Genomic DNA, 21,386 nt, shown 5'->3' with positions numbered 1-21,386 from the left:
CAAATGAAGCTTGATTTATTGTACAACAACACACATTATAGAGTACAATTTAACTACATACAAAATAAAAACTACACGCAAACACCTTGTCACTGGACTTGGACTCAGTTGGACAGACTCCGTAAACTCGTCTGAAAATCGACTAGTTGATTAGTCAGTCGACGTAAGATCCATTCTGATATCTGAGGACTCCTTTCAGTCATCATTCATCCTCTAGTCTCAGCTTCTCGGAAATGATGCTGCTTTTACATCGTTTTATATCACTTTTTAACATTTAAGCTAAATAACTGGCAAATTAATTGTTGATGAAAACGACCATTAGTTGCGACCTTTATCACGCTGTTGTTCAACCCAACCTAACAGAACAAAAACAGTTTCTCCTACAGCCCATCCGACCCTGGATGTTTGGGGTGACTATACAAATATTTCTAAGTTACAAGAAGTTAACAATGATATATCAGTTTTGGGGGTTTTTTTTTACGTAAACAGTTTCTAAATTATCTCAAACACGCCACGCATTTTTCTAACTTCTATATCTGTCTTGTTTCTTATCGGCTGACATAAACTTGTCTGCTGACTTGTCTACCATAAGCAAATATCAGCTGACATGTTTGCTGTGCTGGTTCAGCAGCCTCGCTGTGGCTCCAAAACAGCAACAGAAAATACTAAAGTGATTTTCTAGTTCAATCAACAACTTTGAAAGTCTTAACAAAAAACAAACTTTGTCAAAGTTCACGTCTTTCTGTCCATTAGACTGTTGAGCATTCTGTTTGGGATTTCTCCACTCAACAGCTGATAATGATTACAAATTACTCCATAAGTGGTCTTAAATTTCAGTGAGTATGTGAGCAAACTACTACTACTACTACTACTGGCTGTGCCCCCAAACAGACTTAAGGGGGCGCTGTTGACCACAGCAGGGCTGATGCAGTCAGGAGTTTGATCTTAAACGACAAACGCCTGTGATGGATACTAACCTTTTTTTATATAATAACGGGTGATTTTTTTTTGCTTTGGTATATCAGCGTTTGATGAGTCAGAGGTATTAAGTCAATTTTTCAAAATCAGACCTTTGCAAGGGCTGTTTTTTTTTCAGCTGATCTTTTAAAGCTGCAGTTGTTATTCACGGAGGCGTGCAGTGAAGGAAAACTGATCCACAACTCAGCCATCATCTGTCATTGCACATGAAAATATGTACTGAGTAACTGGTGCCAGATGCCGTTATATTCAACATAATGCTGATAAATCAAAAGTAATATCAGGAGCAGTGGTGGCTTTTGCATGGCCTCTTATGAAAGAGCTTTCTTTTGAGATGATTAATAACACAGGAGTAAACTGATGACTCATATCAGCTGATTGTAATGACATAAATTCAGTGCATCTGCAATATAAAAACTGACCTGAAAGATGCCTCATTATGTAGATAATTTGTTTACTTGGTTGCCCAAAGTAGCTTAAAATTGAAAGAGACTGTAAAAGTGCTTTTTGTCCTAACTCTGCTAATCTACTTTTTTGTTTTAGTCACATGATGGCTCAGTCCATATATTGTTTTGCATTTATAAAGTATAACTTACACTGCTGGACAACAGTCACTGTCAGCTAACAAGTTAAAATGTCAAAATGATGACGTGAGTCACAATGGAGGCAAAGAGCCTAAGAGTATCGGGTCAGTCGAGGTCATCGGAAAATGTTATCTCACTGCTTTTAGTCATGTGTTCAGGTTCTTCCTCCTGTTATCAATCGTCTTCCTCATCCTCTTCATCATCACCTCCTCCTGATTCAGGGACCCACAGTCCAGAGTCGATACACCTCCTCAGGTGGTATTTTCCCTCCTGTAGAAAGAAAGGCAGTGACACCAGTTCAAGACGTTCTGACACTCTCCGGTCCTCATTCGGTTACTCGTATTGAACGGAAGTGAACGAAAGTTACAAACACACCGACCTCAGGGTCCAGTCTGCTGATAGCCTCCTGCAGCATCTGAACATTCTTCTCATCAAAGCTCTTCTGTATTTCCTATGAAACAAATGAACGTAAAAAGACCAACGGGACGCAGTGAAACGAGTGAACCGAGTCTTGCCTACTGGTTTGTCAGCCCTGAATCTGACTGAGCCGAAGAGGAGAAAAGGCTTCCATTGTCGTGTCTAAAATGTCAACATATGACCATTGTAATATGCACAAAATTTTTTTATCCAGTTAAATTAAGTCTGAACTTCATTAAATTTTCCGACAGCTTCACTCAAGCTTATGTGAAAGCTCAAGGAAAAGTTAATAAAGCCGTTTACCGTTCACAGGTCTGACTGGTGGAATCCATTCTGCTGAGCTGACTATTGACTTCTCTGATTATCCGTATGGCAACACGGTCCATATATCAATAGACTGTGCAAACACTGACTTCAAAACTGCAAACAACTGTTCTGAAATCTGTTTAAAAAAAAAAAAAAAGCAATTTCTCACATAAGACATGATTGTCAACGCTCATGTCAGGAGCCACTGACAGAATGTGAACTCCACTCCACTAATGTGGAGAAGGAAAAACAACAACAACGCATTTTCTCAAAACAGAAAAACATAAATGTAGAAAAACAAACAAAGCAAACAATAGCAGGAAAGTATGTCGTCAGGACTTGGATCTCGATTCCTTCGTTCTCCTGTTTATATACAAGCAGAGCTGGTCTGATATCAGATTATCCAACAGTCAAATTCCTCCTTTAAACAGAAATATATTTCTGTGCGGCCTTTAGCCTTTATTTATATAGGACAGTTTACAGACTGAATGGGCGGATGACTGAATGGGCGGATGACTTTAACTTTGTTTATTGTGTGATTCGTCTCTTCTTTTACGAATGAATCACACTCAGAATGCAAGTGTAGGAAAAAGAACAACTTCACCTAATGAATAGTGAAAAAGCAACCACATGAAGTCATGAAGAAAAGATCCACAAGGTCTAACAGCTGGGCTGGGCTGGGCTTTACACGATACACAGTATTTCTTATTGGGACAATAGCAGTATTTAATTTTTAAATATGGCAGCTTACATTAGTACACATACACCATAACAGCCCAATATACAACATACCTTTACACTATGAAATACTGAACAATACTGTTACCAAACTCAACATTATACGTATATTTCTCATATACTCGCGTATTTTAAACACAATAACTTGTAAGCTAATTCTGTTATGCTCTGCATGGGTTGATCTGCAGTATCGACTGTTGTGGCTTTAGCCAGTACAGCAAAACAAGGTGGTCAATGATGTGGTGTGTAAGCTGGATGAAATGCGAGACTCTAACAGGTCTGCTGTTTCCTCGCACAGCCTCGGGGGATGTGGAGGGACTTTTCTTTAGTTGTTCTGTAAGGCTACATTTAATCCTGCTGACCTGAATTCACAGTGAACATCCTACATTACAGTGAGTGTGATATTAAGAAGTTTAGTCTGCTGCAGACTTTGTTGGATCTTAACAGGATTCATTGATTGTGTGTTTAGAGATCCTTTATTGAATTAGTTAGTATAATCATGCAGTTGTCTGACAGACACATAAATGACAGCACTGTGTATTGTGATCCACTGTACTGAAGTCAGTACTTACATCTGATTGGATTGACTTCTAAATTTGACAAAATTAATCAAATAAAACGCATAACGTATTAGTCAATAAATGGAACCCGAACACCTTTCTGTTTCTTGGAGGAGGAAGTCACCAAAACCCCTTTTAAAAATCTGATGTTTTAATGTAACCCAGCTTAGTATTAAATACCTTCGAAATGACCGTGTTTATGTCCTCCTGTAAATTCAGCTTTAAAACTAAGGAACCAATTTTTATTTCATTTTACGTAGTTTGCAGTTATGATGTGTACATTTTGTCACACCTCTCCCTGAAACACTCAGAACTTTGTGTATGGGTTCATGTGTGTGTGAATGGTTTACCTTTGGCAGAGATTCGTAGACCTCTACGGGATCTAAACCGCCTGGACCCAGTCTCTTCTGCCTCTCTTCCTCCTCTAGCTCCTTCATAGCGCCCTCCATACGAATCTGTGCACAGCTGCGGACTCGCTCCTTCAGCAACTCCAGCTCGCGGTCGAACACCTCCTGGTACGGCTTGTCTGCAGCCTGACATGGACATGGAAACAATTCAGTGGTGACATTCTCACAAATTTCTCAACAAAAGTAACATTCCCCATAAAGAGTGACTATGTTCTGCTAACTGCAGACCTTGATCTTTGAAAAGAACTGTCTGAAGCAGCCTCTGGGGTCGACCTTAAGCGTCCGAGCCAAATCCAAGATGAACTGCATGACGATGGCCTGGTGGGCCACCTGCTCCATCAGTGCATGTTTCTGCAAGTACACACAGAATTTAATAAGTTTTACGCGGCACAATCAGTTGGTTTGTTTGCAGCCAGAAGATGCATACACTCTTCTCACCTCATCTATCTCAAAGTCGATACAGATGACAATAAGGCAATTAGCCGTCTCTTCACAAACCAGATGTGGGTTTTCTGACAGGTACTTCTGACTGTCGTCCCATCGCCGCAGCATACCTGGCGCACACACAACCACATTCAGTGTAACGCTGCATTCAGATTGAGCTCAAGAGGTTTCGGCACAGGAAGTCAAATATAGCCTGCATTCCTAAGTCATGAGAACACTTGCTTTTCAAAAACAGTTGCTTTTCAAGACTCCAGCATTTTCAGACCGTTACCCAAACCAGGAACTAAAAGTCAGAATTGGTTCCCTGCTGCTGCTTTGAGTTTGAACTTTATTTTATGCTTTGTTTATTTTGACACAACATTACGAGAGTGCAATACTAAATCACTGGAACATCTCTTTAAAAACATAACAAAACAAAAGCTGAAGTGATCAAATCTGCAGAAGTCATGAACATTCATTAGTGTGTATCTCGTCAATACATTGACCCCACACAAGACCCCACCTGAACGCGCCATACGGCACAAATAAAAAACGCTGAAATATTAAAAAATACTCAAACCATGAATTTATACGTATAAGCTTGTATCCAAAATTGTTCACTATTGATTATGTTTTTTTCTCAATCGGCACTGATGTCTGACCCCAAAAAACAAAGTGCAAAGGCAAACACAACAAATGTAGTCAGCCGCATCAGGACTACAGCGTACCAAAGTGTCTGATTTCCCTCGCATGCTTCTCCACAAAGGTCTTGTGCTTCTCCACCTTTTCCTCCTGCGTTTCCTCATTTCTCACAGGCTTGATGTTGACCACACTCTAGAAAACAACACAGACATAAATCAGGACAATGACAAGACATGCTACAACTTGCAAATTTTGCAGCTTTGATGTTATGTCATACCTTGCTGAAACCTTCTTTGCTGATAGTATCAGCATTCCAAGGCAGTTTCTTTTCCTCTCGCCGGTGTTCTTCCACCATTTTCTCAAATGACGTTTCATCCTGCTTCAGTTTCCTCACCTCTGCCTGAATTTTCTTCAGCTGAGTCTCCCTCTCCTCATCCTCATCCCACTCTCCCTCATTCCTTCCTTCTTTCAGCTCTTTCAACCGTCCCTGGGCTTCTTCTAAAAGCCTCTTGCATTCTGCAAGGTTGTTCTCCAGGTCTTCCCCTCTCTGCTGAAAATCAGCCATTTTCTCCAGCCGGGCCTGTTACGGCAGTAAAAGAGAAAAATGAAAAAGAAACATAAGAAGGCGGATGGTTGGAGGTGAGGAGAGACTGAACACTGAAGGGGGACCAGTTAGAAATAACAAGCTCAAAAGTGAAATTGGAAGGAAACAAGAATACATACATTCAACAAATGCATACATGAAAGAACAACTGCCTTGGAAGCTACATTTTGCAATGCTAGCACCATCTTAAAAACAGGATGAATCAGAGCCTGAGGTGGGAGAAGGCTCACAAATATCTTGGGAACTATTCATTTGATATGTTATGCTTGTGTCTTTAGTAAAAAAGAACACCTTCATGGCCACATGTGTACAATCACATGCTGAAATTAGCAGTGATACTGCACCTCATGCTTGAACGCAAGCTAGGATAAGAAATTTGCCTCACAGTGTTTGCAGTATAAAACAAAATCACAGCAAAGGCAACAATAAAAGCAACAAATGCATTCATCCAGCAATTGCACATGACCATCTACATTGGACAAAGTGCATACATGGTATAAATATATGACTTGGCATGTCACATATTTATATGACAGTGGATACAGTTTATATACATTTCATATATTTATGACATTTCAAACACCAGTCAGTGGTATTATTTCAACTTTCCCACACCTGGGCAAGCTCTGGTCCTCTACTGATATCACATTTATGAAATACTGGAATGAAAACACACAAGGAAAACTATCAGGATGCTGGAGACTACAAGTCACGCTAGAGCTTTAACTAGTCATGTGACAGCGAGGTACCAGCTAAGACCATTAGCTACACCGAACCAGAGCCATACAAGCTAAGTTTGACCCGTGTGGCTGATGGTTCTAGCTCCATATTTATTAAATTTCAAGTGATTTTACACATCATGGTTTGATGGTTGTTTTAGTGTTTCCTAACCACTGAGTTAAACTTTTTAATGAATATGGCTAAACGTGGGTTGTTGTGACCTCAGTGTGTCCTGACAGGGAGATTTCACTGTTGCTAAAAATCATGCCTGGTGGACAAACTGCAATGGCGACATCAAAGCAATTAGCTCAAACATTTTGACAATTTATTGTTAACTCAGTGTCCAGTTATTAGCTTTTTACAGACCTTTCAACTGCATTTTATCAGACAAACAGATAATGATGTCTGTGAGATGCAAAACTGAAGGAGATTCTACAATTTGGCTATTAAGTGGACCCTTACATGTTACTATTGTTCTGTCCAATCATTATTTCCTGGGTCAAAATGAACTTTTACACTTTACTTTAAAACATAACTTCCTGCACTGCTTTTGATTTTGACTTGTCAGCTGACATACAAAAAATTAGTGACCATGTACAACCAACTGCCAACCTTTCAGTCTGTGCAAGCGTTTTTTTTTTATTATTAATTTGTTAGATTTTATAACTTTTATGTTGTAGCTGCAAATATAATTCTGCCTGTTTTCATATGATATGTTCTCTGTTTCTTCAGTCTTCATCCATGTCTCCCTCGCTACCCTTTACTCCTGTAAAGCTCTAAGCCAATAAAATTAGCTAGCTAGCCGACGCTTCAGTGTCACAGGATTGACGGATGACAAATTTCTGTGTAACACCTGCTGGCCAACACTGGCTGTCGGTCTGCTACTAAGCCACATCTATTGGAAAAACTAACCAGGAATAAGACTCCCAACTTCACGACTACCAGAAGTTTCTCTGCTGACCCGGTGTCTCATTCTGAACAAGCTCGGCGTGTCGACGAACGGGCTGGTCACGTCTTCGTCGTCTGACACATAGATGTGATCCCAGGCGCTGTAGTCGATGCCCGCTCCGGTGCTCATGTTTCAGTTTTCTTTTTCCCCCCTCAGCTCGTGTTTTTTGGTTTTAGTAGACGGAAACTACCGGACTGTTCAGCTGGGACAGTACACGCCGATGACGTGTCAGAAAACAAGACAGAAATTGACAATGACACAATCCTCTTAGCAGGTAGGAAGTCACAAGCCATTTACGGAAAGCCCCTCGCCAACGGCTGCCCGCGCGCCCTGCAGCGAATCGGTACACGTCATCAAGAAGCGCGTGTCGCTTGTTTATTTGTTTATGTTTTTAAGCAGACAACAACACACATAATTTCTCATTTCATTGAAAACAAACAAAAAAGAACAGTAATATGATAATAGTATATCTTATTTTAATGTGTAAAATTTTCTTTTTGGTCTGTGTAAAACAGACCTACAACACATTATGTATTATTTATTTAACAGCTATCGTGCATATAGGCTATTTATCTTGCACTGATCAAGTCTGATCAAATCTGTACAATGTGAACATTATACCGATAATGCTGTGTTGTCAGTTTTTAATGGATGCTTAACCAAACTGTGTCACTGCTATAGCTGTGTTACTGTCTGCCTCCTCTCTAAAGACACTTAAGTATAAAATAACGGTTAAAATTCAACAAGGGCATGAAAAAACATGCTTAACATCACGTCTGATGAAAGGTCTGTCCATGGCTGAGGTACCCTTGAGCAAGGTACCTAACCCCCACTGCTCCCCGGGCGCTGCACGCGGTCGCCCACTGCCCCGGGTTTGCTGTGTGTGTGTGTACGCACGTCACTTGGGTGGGTTAAATGCAGAGAACAAATTTCGTTGGAGTGAGTTCCCTCCAATGACAAGATATGTCACTTTTCTTTCCTTTCCTTTCCTTTCCTTTATTCATCTACAGTTGTGGACGAAACGCCAACTAATGGGCAAGGCATTTGAGACCAGCATGAACAGATGTTTTCCTGGGAATTGTTTGCTGTTTTTGGACTTAGTTACACTGTAGTCATGGCAACAGTTCTGTGTGGTTTGTGCCAGTGGTGTTGCTGAAGCCATTGCTCGACTGTTGTGGGTATAATCAATGTCAGTGTGTTATGTAGGCTGCCATTCAGGTGTGATTTGACCAGCCCCTCCTCTGATGTTATTACATCCTTTCAATGAGAAAATCCATCCATAAACAGAGAGACATATTGTGTATCCTCTGTGAACACTTGGTGGTTAACAACGCAGATAATATACTGTTTGATGGCTTTAATCAGTTATGACAGGGCTATTTTATCAACACAAACAAATATTAAGTTTGCACTGTGCTCCTCTTTCCTCTGTTCATCTCTCCTTTAAGTGTCTCCCTGGTAGAAGAAGTAGAAGAGAAGTAGTAAAAGAGGGGAGAAAAACAGTGGGAGTGAAATGTGAAATGTAATGACTCATGCCAGCTAAATGAGTGCAGTTGAGTTTCCCGTTAAAGCTTCAGACTTCAGAGCCAGAGCAATCAAAAAAAGAAAAGAAAAAAAGAGAGGCCTAAACGGCCTAAAGACAGGAAATCTACAATTATTTCTTCCTGTCCTTCTGGTACTTTAGGGATTTTCTGTACTTGTTATTTTGACACACTTTAAAACTTGCATGTGCAGCAGTTTATGAGACAAGGTCAGTGACTTATGTTGAAAACTGGAATTTAAGGCCAACATGTTACTGTAATGCTTTAAATTAACAAGATTAGGAAATAAATCAAAATTTCAGCATATTGTGTCTCCACTTAGACGTACTCACAACTACAGTACTTACAACATACTGTTCAATAAACAAAAGAGAGTGGGACACAACTTACTGTATGTACAAAGTGTTATCATTTATTCACATTTTAAAAAAAGTGAACAAGGTCAAAGCTTATAGTTCCATTGTGGTGTTCATCATTATACAGGGTACATCATTAAACAAATATACAGTTTTGGACTGCAGGTCCTCTCTTTCATTGTCACTCAGGCAGCACATCAGTCAAGAACACACACATACACACACGCACACACACACACACACACACACAGATGTACATAACCAACACATGCACATGTTAACTGTTGCAGTTATCAGTAGCTGTGATTCAGAATGAGTTCATGCTCAAGTGGTTTCAGTGGTTTAACATACAGCTTTGAAGCTCAATATGAGATATACAGAAAGGGCTTAGGGCCGACTGGCATATTGTAGGTTTTATAGTCTTTTCATTGGATTTGTTGACAACAACGTAAACACATGATGAGTAACCCAAGCCCGTTGGATAAAAAGTTTTATCTCTAACAAAAACAGCCTCACACGCACAGAGGATTTTCCCTTTTAAGTCTCTGCACAAGGAAATATATCTCTCATTAAACTGTATCACACTTTAGTCTTTATCAGTCCGGTATGCAGCTGCATCTTGAAATTCAGATACAGAGCTTTTTATACAATATTATTTTGGACATTTCATATAAATAGTTAGCATTGGTGGAGAGATGACAGGAAATGAGTGAAAGAAAGAGACACAGAAAAAGGCCAGACTCAAACTGGGGACGTTGCGGTTCATGGCGGACGTCCCGACTCCTGAGGCACAGGGACCAACCCCCCTTGACTTAAAACTCTTACCTGTAGTTACTGTCAAAGCTCAGCTCCAGACAGCCCATACACATTTCAGGCGGTGGGAACAAGAGAGTGTTGTTTGCTAAATCGGAAAACGTCCTTCGGGTTGTACTTTCCCATTCGGTGGTGTTTGTAGTAATTCATGTATACAACTGTCGCCACGATGATACACACAACAGCTGCTATTACTACGGCAAGTATAATGTATATGGTGTAGTCCACTGCAGAGGGTAGGGGGGGAGGGGTGTGGGTAAAGAGAAAGGGAAAAGAGAATATTGTACGTCATTCCAGATAAAAAACACAATGAACTTCCCTCCTGGTGAGACAAGTAGGAACAAATTCTCAGGTACTGTGAGAAAGTAGAACTGAAAGCAACTTTATGGTTGCTCTTCAGTGACTCACTTTCAAATACCAGCAATAACCCCAAAGACCGAACACGACAAACTCACCTTGGACTTCCACGTTAAACACCACGGTGACGTTCCCCATATTGTTCCTGGCCAAACAGATGAACTGCCCTTTATCCGCAGAGGTTACAGAGTCTATGGTGAGAATGTTGCTGTTGGAAGAGGAATGCCCTGGGACTGTCCAGGTATACGAGGGGCTGGGGTTTCCCACAGCTGAGCAGTTCAGTTGCAGGGGGCTTCCCTCTGTGACAATAATCGAATGTGAATGCGATGACCCTTTGAGATGAGGCTTATCTGTGTGTTGATTGAGAGAGAAAAAAACCCAAAACAACATGTTATCACAGCAGAATGTGAAGCATTAGAAATCTAAATGATCCATTGATGGAGACTGTCTGTCTCCATTAATGGATCATTGTAAAAGGTTTTTAGAATGGTGAAGGTTTTTAGATACTTTCCCCCACCACAGTACTGCCCCTGACAGGCTATTATACTTCATTTTCATTTTCAGTTTCCACCGTGTCATAGTTGAGAAAATTTCAGGGGTAAAATGTTTGACCTTTTAATCCATTGGCCTTACATTAGCGAACAAGAACAGCACTTAGGAGACTGCTTTTGATACAAAACTCATTTCACTGTATAACACATGTACAAACATGTTATGAGTTACTGTTGTGAATCACACTGTGCTCTTTTAGGAACTGTTCTCTATGTTGAGATAATAAAAGAGTTACTCTAAAGCTTCTGCTTTTACTGGAGTATTTTTTACTGTGTAGTTTTGTTAAATTTAAACCAGCAACTGACTTGTTGGCCGCGTGGGAGCAGCATGAATAAGCCAAGCTTTAAACTTTGACATATTATAAGATGGTTTGGCCAACGCACCAGCAAAGTTTCTTAAAGTTTCAACATTAACATTCATTTGAAGTGATTGCCTTTCAGTCAAAAATGTGTTTTTGTTCTTGTTCACACAGTTGAATGTTGGAGCTTTACTGTACAGAATGTGCAGAGCCTGACACTAAAAGACTTAAAGAATTTTTAACAAATTTCTGTGGCTAATATCTGACTGTATAGCCCCTGAATTCTTCACTATGTTCACCGTTTGGCACTAAGCAGATAGTTTTTACAGCCTTGTCACTAAGACAGTGAAGTTCTGGCTGTAAAAACCCAACCATTTCACACATGACCCATTGCTAATACAAAAACACTGAGCAGCTTTAAGGAAGAGCTCAACATACTTCTTTCATCGCTGAAGGAGAGGAGCAAAGTGATAACTAAGGGTTTCGAGGTGTGTTGATTTTGCCAGAAGACTCACAGAAGACAGTGGCATTGATGGTGAGGGACTTCTCCACTGGAGGGGGCTGTGGTCCTTCAGGTCCCAGGTCCAGCTTGGCCTCACACCAGTACTGGCCCCCATCATGTTCTTTACTGGCTGTGATGTTTAATGTGAAGGTCTCGCTCACTGGTTTCTTCTCTTTTGTATTATTGGACTGCAGTTGAGGCTCGAGTGGCGTCTGTCCTCTGTAGAAGGTCACATTGAGGTGTCCAACAGGAGCAACACCCTGGACTTCACACTGCAGAGTGTACTGGTGATCCTCAAGCATCTGCCCAGTGTGACTAGCAAAGCTTATGGACACTTTATCTGGAGGCTCTGAGAAGACGGGGAAGACCAAGAGACAAGACAGACAGAGAGTATAAACCACTTTGACTGTATATTTGAACAAAGAGATCAAATAAACAACAGTACTGTGACTCATTTGCTTTTTGCCATCACTAGCAGCGATATTTTGTTCAGCAGCAGGTTTACTTACGGTAGACAATTAGAGGCAGGGTGCTGCTGCACTGGGCACCGATAGCATCATTATTATAATAGCATATGGAAGGTATGTCCCATTCAGTAAGTCTGTCGACCGTCCATGAAATGCTTTTGGTGGTTTCATTTTTTGTTTTGTCTCCCACAGGTATCTCCAGTCCAAATAAACTGGTCTGACAAGCGCGCTGACACACAGAGCACCTGGCAGAAGCCGGATCGCCATACTTCACTACCAGTTTGGATGGAGTGAATACAGGTGTATCTGTGCAGTTTGCACCTGGAACAACAGAGGTTAAAAGTTGTGATTTTTAAACAGCTGAGACCGCTTTTCAAGACACTGAACATATTAATTTATTCAATTGTAGACCGTAGACTGCTGCTTTATTTAATTATATTTTCAGTTCATTACTTTATCTGTTAGGTCATTTATATGAAGGCTACAGTAGGTTTATGAGAAAGACAACAAATGGTCTGTACATCACTACACTAACTATATCTACAATACCCAACACAGAGTATAAAAGATATAGTATACAACTATACGTCAGGAAAGGATAATTAAAGAACCGTGAATAATGTCAATAAATCATTCATAAACAAAAGAATACATAAAGCATATGTTTTAATAAGTGAATCTGAAGGATTTGCGCATTTCCCTTGGGAAATGAACTATCCATCTATCTACCTGGCTCCATCTGATGAATTCGAGTGCCGAGAACTGTGAACGCAACATTAATGGTATCGTCTATGTTGGCGGTTTATGAAATGATATTTCATCCCACTGTACTTCGAAAGACTTACCGGCGACTGGCACAGGGTGATCGAGCAGACTCATCACAGAAAAAAACAAAAATATGGAACAGAAAGACATTATTTCCAGTTAGTCTTGTAGGCAAACGAGGAGTTCGGTGATAAAAACGGTCGAGCTCGAGCTTGGTCCAAGGAGGGCGACTGAAATGAAGAGTAAGACTCCACTCCCTTTTGTCGTTCTGGGTCTGGAAACCGGCGACACACTCCCACTGCCGCCGCTGCTCGTTTTTCAGTCACTGAAAAGTGAAATCGAAACGAGCGAGCGATCACGAGGAATCTGGGAAATTCCACATCGTCAGCAGGAGATGACTTGAGTCCTGATCAAACTTGACTCAACCTCAAAAAGTCCAGTCAACTGAGAACTGAACTGTTGACCGGTACATATGCACAAAAAACATATATATGTATATATATATGTGACATCAGCCTATGACTTCACACCTAACAGTTATAGTCTAGGTAAGCCCGGTGCTTTTGGCAGGGGTTTTGGTGGAGGAATTTTACTGGTCCAGAAGCGGACTTCCTTTATCTCCTTCCTGAGAGCCTTTTCCTCCCTTTAGGACGCGCTCATGGAAATGCTTTCAAGTCCTGAGATTTAACAACAAGGTTGGGTCACGTTATGCTTGACATTGTGGATTTGTGGCGCCTCGTTGTTTTGTTTTTTTTTTAATCTACTCTCTGGCCACCCCCATTTCAACATGCAGGCAAAGGGAGGTCAGCCTCCCCTCCATATCATCAGAGGGCCAGTTATTTTAATGATATGTGGTGTCAGGAAACCAGCAGCAGAGCCTCACATCCCGAACAGAAGCCATCGACGGACTGTGATATGCAGTGACTAAATATGAACCTCACCAGAACCGCTTTCTAATAAAAGAATACAAAGGATTAATAGACTAATGGCTTAACTAACAGAAACACAGTAAACAGACGGCTGACTGCAGTTTTTTTGTATTTTTCTTCATATCTATTTGCATGCATTTAAAGAACAAGATGTTACGTCATATCTATTAATCAAATAATCGTAAACCTGTTTGTTGAGCTGTTCTTCCACAAACAGACATAATACCTAAGTAAAACACCTCCTAACAAAATGTTGTTGCTGTAATTTCACAAAATAAGTTCTGGATTGTATCTCCTGATGGCAGTTTCCGATCTGTGAACTTTCACCCGCCCATTTGTTTGTACAATTCTCCTAAGGGAGAGGTGGCTGGAGCCAGCAAACAATGTGCAAGAGTTCACTTCTTCCTCAATACAACACATTAAAGAAGCACACGGGTTACACCTACAGTCAAAACTACAGAAAACTTCAAAGTAACAAAACTGCTGGAGCCAAAAACAGATTAGGTTTGAAGCACGGAAGGTTATTCTGAGCTCCTCAGTCTGTTTACTGACACAACAGACAGTTGCAAACAGGCCAAAACTCAATGATTAACATCTGTGTCTGTCGGTGAGCTTTAGCAGTTTGACACAACATGAACACAGACAGGCTGAACCAGCACACATCTGTGTCTGACTCCATTATCCTCCCCTGGATTCATGTGAAACGGCTGGATCAGCGATGTATGAACTAGTCACCTTAAAAAAACAGGAACAAGAATTATGGAGGATTGGTCAAAGTCGGTGCTAAACTGACACGTTGTTTTATTCACGAGTAGGTTTTACATTTTACCATTATTGAAATGAAAGTAACACGTTGGACACAACTGACTTTCAATTAAGGTCTCCAGACAAAGTGACCGCGTGTGGATGTCTTTACACACGAACTACACTTAATTAAATTTTATGTCCACATACCACACCACTCAGTTACACTGTGAATCACACTCTGACGTATCTAGAATAAGTGTTCCAGTTCTGCAGTTTAAAGGAAGTGAAAAATAGAAGTAAATGTACGTCGGCGATGTTTGGAAATAGACCCTGACAGGGGAAGTAGACCTTGAGTATAACTTAGTGGGGGGATGTCAATCTGATGAAATGGAAAATGTCATTATTTTTGCCAGTAGCTCTATTTATAGGCTCATACATCATAGAGGTCCTGTAGTTTAGTCATAAGTTCCGCTTAAACCTAAGATCAGATTGACTGAGTTTGCATCAGATAGATGCGGAATTTCTTAATTGTTGTATGAAAACAAGCCAATCAGTCTTGGCCCCCTCCTCCTTGAGAGGGCATCTGTGGTCAAGCAAAAATAAAATATTAATAGAGATGCCAAGAATGTCCAGTTGAACCGGGTTTCTGAGGCTTTTTCTGCCCAAGTGCTTCCCCAGGATCGAACAGCTGAACTTGGTCTTCAGGGTCTGAGTGGTGCCTTCCAAGGGACCCGATCATACACACATCCAGATCAAGCATTTCAAACACTTCAAGAAAGGTTAGGCACACACACACACACACACACTCACACACACACACACACACACACATTCACAGGAAGCTGCCACAAGTGCAGACTTGATCCTCCCTGTTTGTTTGTGTATCTTTTTAGATTATTAGATTGTGTGTCCATTTATATATATATTTTATGTTATTTATGTCTGCATTTACAGTCAGTTCCACGTGATTATGTAAAAGATTACAGTCACTGAAGGTTTTTGATTAACTGTATTTTTTTTCTTCTTTTCCTTTCTACTGTATGTGTTTCTGATCATCTGGGTGGTGGGCTGCTGCATACAGTTGCCCTTACAAGCAAAAATATGGTCATTTTATGTTTGGAAGCATCCTTGCTGATCATGTAGGTGTGATTATGGACTTTCACACCACCGTCAGGTGTGTAAAATAACATTGTGAAGTAGACGAGGTGATGTGAATGGACTTATTGTCTACACTTACAAGTCTACATGGGAGGAGTTCATCTTTTCAATGGGAGGAAACTGGCTTGGAGAGTTATGTAATTGGACATTATTTATGGTTGATTGTAATCTTGACTCAGGAGTAGAGATTGATTCAACTTTTATTCCCGCTAACAAGCGTACATGAAAATGAACAAGAAAAACAAAAAATGCATTTAAATGAATAAAACACAAATATGATGTATTTACTAATTTATTAGGAAGAGCCAGAAAAAACAAATATGGCAATGACGAAATAGATTGTCATTAATGTTGTTTTTTCCTTTTTCCTTTTTGAAATTAGTGAATTATACATCATGATTATTATACAAATTACTGAATTTCCCCACTGCGGGATCAATAAAGTTCATCTTATCTTAAATAAAGTTTGTCTGTGTCTAGAGCAGGGCATTACTGAGGTTAATGGAGTCCCTCTGATGCTTACATTTTTCAATTTCTATTTATTTAGTTCACTGAAAATCAATTTTCCCTAATACAAATGTTTTTTCTATGCCTCCACATTTTCAGTCTCTGTAGGTACTTTAGTCTGGGTTTAACATCAATACTTTGTGAGGACTAATCAAACTCAAAAAAGTCTTTTGGACTGAGCATCAGAAAATGACAAATATTCAAAATGGATTTTAAATGGTTTGACAGATTTTAAGCTTGTTTGATTATTCTATGATCAGATATTCCATGTTTTCATTTAGCAAACCTGTTTTTATTCCCCAAAGTAAAACACAAAGTCAAATTTTACTATCTACTGCCGACACCACATGGAGTAATCAGCCTATAAAATACTCAATGTGTGTACATTTTTAAGTTGTACAACGTAAACACCCTAAGGTTGTTAAAAACTTCAAATTACTAGAAACAAATACAAAGAACATGACCTCAGTGTCCTCGGTGGAGGCTACAGCACTGGCTCTGAGTAGACATAGGCAGAGAGGAAGAAATAATCATGTTGAAACACGACTCACTTTGTAGGTTACAGTCTAACAACACATCAGCATCACACTGAGAAAAAAGTAAGCTCTGTAGCGATCATCAAACAGCATCAAACAACTAAAGCAGTAAAAATACCCCCTTAAACATAATTATACCACACTCCGTAGCCTGAACCAAAAACACCAAAAGAAACAGCTGATGATCAGGCCAACAATCACAACCCCCACTGCCACGGCCAACACAAGGAACAGACTGGGTCCTGTTGAGATGGTGCTTGAATCTGGACAATGTGGACAAATAAGAAAAACAGCTGGTTGATTAATGTAGGTATGCGCTGCAGAAGAGAAAGCCTGTTTGAAAAACTAACTGTGTAACATGCACTGTTGTACGCTTGCCTCCGTCTGTGTCTCCATGTGACAAATGTACACATTTAAAATATTTAATATTTCTGTCTAAAACTGCATTCCACTTTTGTGCACTATTCAGAAAAATCTTTGTACATGTCAAATGAGGACTTTAAGCACAGTTTGGTGAATTTCCTATGCTTATTCACTTTCTTGCAGAGAGTAAGATGAGAAGATCAATATCGATCTCCATTCTGGTCTTTCTGTTCTCTGTATAAATGACAAAAAAAGTGCTGCTGGAAATGAGCAAATCTTGAATCAGCAATTTTTGGCCACTTGGGGGCAGCAGAGAGAACCTGTAAACACAACATCAACTGACATTTCATCACATTTTAAGCTGATATGGCCAAATGATTAACTACTAACTAACATTTAGTAACTAACAGTTCCTTAGTTACAATCTTCTCATTTAACCTTCAGCAAGAAAGTGAAGAGGCATACATAAGAAGTTAGTCTGTTCCTAAACTACCTTCTTTTTTAAATTCTGACAAAATACGACCATTTGTCAACATACTGCCAAGACACAATTCAGATAAAAGTTGAGAGACATTATTATGAAATCACTGCCCAGCCATGTTTATTGTCAGACTCACAGACAATGGAGGTGAGCGAATTTTGTGACTTCACCACTGGAGGGGGCTGTGGTCCTTCAGGTCCCAGGTCCAGCTTGGCCTCACACCAGTAGTGGCCCCCATCATCTTCTTTACTGGGTGTGATGTTTACTGTGAAGGTCACGTTCACTGGTTTCTTCTCTTGTGTATTCTTGGACTGCAGTTGAGCAAGTGGCGTCTGTCCTCTGTAGAAGGTCACAGTGAGGTGTCCAACAGGAGCAACATGCTGGACTTCACACTGCAGAGTGTACTGGTGATCCTCATACATCGACTCAGTGTGACCAGCGAGGCTTATGGACACTTTATCTGGAGGATCTGAGAAGACGGGGAAGACCAAGAGACAAGACAGACAGAGAGTATAAACCACTTTGACTGTATATTTGAACAAAGAGATCAAATAAACAACAGTACTGTGACTCATTTGCTTTTTGCCATCACTAGCAGTGATATTTTGTTCAGCAGCAGGTTTACTTACGGTAGACAATTACAGGCAGGAAGCTGCCACACTGGTCACCGGTAGCATCATCATTATAATAGCAGAAGGGAGTTATGCCCCATTCAGTCAGTCTGTCCACCGTCCATGAAATGCTTTTGGTGGTTTCATTTCTTGTTCTGACTCCCACAGGTATCTCCAGTCCAAATCTGCTGGTCTGACAAGCGTGCTGACACACAGAGCACCTGGCAGAAGCCGAATCGCCGTACTTCACTACCAGTTTGGATGGAGTGAATACAGGTTTATCTGCGCAGTTTTCATCTGGAACGACAGATGGGGATGAGGTTTTAAAGGGATGAAAAATACCCCTCGATGCAAAGTGGTTCATCTTTATCCTGACAGTCGGTGACTCTAATTGAACACGTCTTCATTATTTTATCCTTTCCTAGTGATTGCACTTATTATTAATTCACCACCTCAAGTAAAAGTACAAAAAGACATATAAATCTTCTGGAGACAGCTCAACAACTATGATGAGTTATATACCAAAAATATTTTTTGTCATGTCATCAAGAATATCATTATTGTAGAAATATTCTGAAATATCATGATGCAATGTTATTTTAGGGAGATGTCGTCAACCATAATTGAGAACCTTCACCTGTGCGTAAAACTACCAATACTGCTATACAAAATAGGCTGCTCCATTGAAAGTAATAGTCCTGCATGTAATGTCACTCACGTAAAAGTCCATGAGCATATTTAGCATAATGTAGTCGTAGCGAATTTTGTGACTTCACCACTGGAGGGGGCTGTGGTCCTTCAGGTCCCAGGTCCAGCTTGGCCTCACACCAGTACTGGCCTCCATCATCTTCTTTACTGGCTGTGATGTTTACTGTGAAGGTCTCGCTCACTGGTGTCCTCTCTTGTGTATTATTGGACTGCAGTTGAGCAAGTGGCGTCTGTCCTCTGTAGAAGGTCACAGTGAGGTGTCCAACAGGAGCAACATGCTGGACTTCACACTGCAGAGTGTACTGGTGATCCTCAAACATCGGCCCAGTGTGACCAGCGAGGCTTATGGACACATTATCTGGAGGATCTGAGAAGACAGAGAAGACCAAGAGACAAGACAGACAGAGAGTATAAACCACTTTGACTGTATATTAGAACAAAGAGATCAAATAAACAACAGTACTGTGACTCATTTGCTTTTTGCCATCACTAGCAGTGATATTTTGTTCAGCAGCAGGTTTACTTACAGTAGACAGTTACAAGCAGGATGCTGCAGCACTGGCCACGGGTAGTATCATCATCATAATAGCAAATGAGAGTTGTGTCCCATTCAGTCAGTCTGTCCACCGTCCATGAAATGGTGGTTTCATTTCTTATTGTGACTCCCACAGGTATCTCCAGTCCAAATCTGCTGGCCTGACAAGCGTGCTGACACACAGAGCACCTGGCAGAAGCCGAATCGCCGTACTTCACTACCAGTTTGGATGGAGTGAATACAGGTTTATCTGTGCAGTTTGCACCTGGAACGACAGATGGGGATGAGGTTTTAAAGGGATGAAAAATACCCCTCGATGCAAAGTGGTTCATATTTATCCTGACAGTCGGTGACTCTAATTGAACACGTCTTCATTATTTTATCCTTTCCTAGTGATTGCACTTATTATTAATTCACCACCTCAAGTAAAAGTACAAAAAGACATATAAATCCGCTGAAGACAGCTCAATTATGATGAGTTATATACCAAAAATATTTTTTTGTCATGTCATCGACAATATCATTATTGTAGAAATATTCTGAAATATCATGATGCAATGTTATTTTAGGGAGATGTCGTCAACCATAATTGAGAACCTTCACCTGTGCGTAAAACTACCAATACTGCTATACAAAATAGGCTGCTCCATTGAAAGTAATAGTCCTGCATGTAATGTCACTCACGTAAAAGTCCATGAGCATATTTAGCAAAATGTAGTCAAAAGTAGTACCAGTACTCATAATACAGAAAAAGGGCACCCGTGGGTTTTACTGATGCATTAACATGTAAGTAACATTTTTACGTTGGGCTTTATAGTTTTATTGATAACGATGCATCATATTTCATTGTATTATTGTACAAAATCTTACTCTGCAAAATATTAAGCAAAGCTGCCAAATAACTTCTATCAAGTGGAGTAAGAAGTACAACATTCCCTGTGGAGTGTAGCAGAGTGGAAGTAAAGCAACATGATATGAAAATACAAAGCAAAGTACAAGTACCACAAATTTATAGTACACAAATAACTCCTCCGCAGTATCAATAGCAGAGCTGGTAAGAAAAAGCTCTGAGCAGCTATAGACTAAGTACTGCTCTGTCCATGTGAAGTACAACAGCAATGACATATTTAATACAGGCATAGCAGCATCAAAAACTGATCTTATTAACTACTTACCACAAGCAGACGCTCCAGAGCCGTGCAAACAAGTCACTAAAGACACAGTCAAAAGTATGAAACAGAACAACATTTTTCTGGGCAAATGAAGCAGTACTATGATTGTCTGAAAAAAGTCAAATTGCACTTTTTATTTCTTGTGCAGGGAAGTTTCTTTTCACAGCACACACCCAGTATTTTGGTTATCATCAGAACCAGAAGCACTTCAGGAGCTCTTTTTCCCCCAAGATAACCGTCGACCGGTATTAATTTTACTCTTAGATTAACATAAGCCAAATTTCACAGTTGTACAGAGATAAAGGCTGAATTTTTTAAATTCTAAAAGGCGAGTAACCCTAAGCCTTGGCTAACTCTGAGCTAACAGTTAACCAGTGGCACCAAATGACCAGAAAGGTAGGAAATTGGCTAATCTTTGGGGGAAGGTGTGGGCGGGTGGCAGTAAGTTATGAGGAAGCGTCTTCGGTTGTGCTGTGACCTTCCACAAGACTGAAGCCTTGGACAAACATGCTAAAGACGAATTCTCATATTGAGAGAAGCTCTCGACAGAGGAGCAAAATATTACATAAACTTGAAGGCAGCTGAGCGCTGCTATCAAGTGGGTCAGGCGGGTGTATTGGCGGGAACCACGGCTCCAGTGCCCGATCACTACTGCACAGA

At 40.4% G+C, this 21,386-nt stretch overlaps 2 protein-coding genes and 1 long non-coding RNA gene across 7 annotated transcripts; 1 reads left to right on the top strand and 2 right to left on the bottom strand.

Moving 5' to 3' along the window:
* LOC124049945 (hsp90 co-chaperone Cdc37-like) lies at window positions 1–7,666 on the bottom strand. 4 transcript variants are annotated; one of them, XM_046372100.1, is made up of 9 exons: window positions 7,292–7,666; window positions 5,333–5,635; window positions 5,142–5,247; window positions 4,429–4,544; window positions 4,219–4,341; window positions 3,934–4,116; window positions 1,942–2,013; window positions 1,700–1,832; window positions 1–650 (listed from the first exon to the last, which is right to left on the bottom strand). In XM_046372100.1, exons 2-8 carry the CDS (start codon window positions 5,618–5,620, stop codon window positions 1,737–1,739), a joined length of 984 nt encoding a protein of 327 aa, XP_046228056.1. In that variant the 5' UTR covers window positions 5,621–5,635; window positions 7,292–7,666; the 3' UTR covers window positions 1–650; window positions 1,700–1,736. The 4 variants fall into 4 exon arrangements, 3 of the variants coding, with proteins under 3 accessions (XP_046228056.1, XP_046228046.1, XP_046228070.1); XR_006841515.1 differs by lacking the exon at window positions 1–650 and adding an exon at window positions 2,283–2,421 and having other exon boundaries at window positions 1,771–1,832; XM_046372090.1 differs by having other exon boundaries at window positions 1–1,832.
* Window positions 7,463–9,485, top strand: LOC124049975. Its single transcript, XR_006841519.1, has 2 exons — window positions 7,463–7,602; window positions 8,339–9,485. It is a non-coding gene; the product is annotated as an uncharacterized LOC124049975 (long non-coding RNA).
* On the bottom strand, window positions 9,260–21,015 carry LOC124049925 (hemicentin-1-like). 2 transcript variants are annotated; one of them, XM_046372058.1, is made up of 7 exons: window positions 20,730–20,869; window positions 19,547–19,819; window positions 19,030–19,386; window positions 18,330–18,608; window positions 11,761–12,096; window positions 10,494–10,745; window positions 9,260–10,265 (listed from the first exon to the last, which is right to left on the bottom strand). In XM_046372058.1, exons 1-7 carry the CDS (start codon window positions 20,800–20,802, stop codon window positions 10,096–10,098), a joined length of 1,740 nt encoding a protein of 579 aa, XP_046228014.1. In that variant the 5' UTR covers window positions 20,803–20,869; the 3' UTR covers window positions 9,260–10,095. The 2 variants fall into 2 exon arrangements, with proteins under 2 accessions (XP_046228014.1, XP_046228022.1); XM_046372066.1 differs by lacking the exons at window positions 9,260–10,265; window positions 10,494–10,745; window positions 11,761–12,096 and adding exons at window positions 15,996–17,119; window positions 17,837–18,169 and having other exon boundaries at window positions 20,730–21,015.
* Window positions 21,016–21,386: the final 371 nt, after the last annotated feature.

The sequence above is a fragment of the Scatophagus argus genome, chromosome 2, assembly GCF_020382885.2.
Source record: "Scatophagus argus isolate fScaArg1 chromosome 2, fScaArg1.pri, whole genome shotgun sequence".
NCBI classification, from domain to species: domain Eukaryota; kingdom Metazoa; phylum Chordata; class Actinopteri; family Scatophagidae; genus Scatophagus; species Scatophagus argus.
Note: the sequence above shows the minus strand (reverse complement) of the source record. Positions and strands in the feature narration are given on the sequence as shown.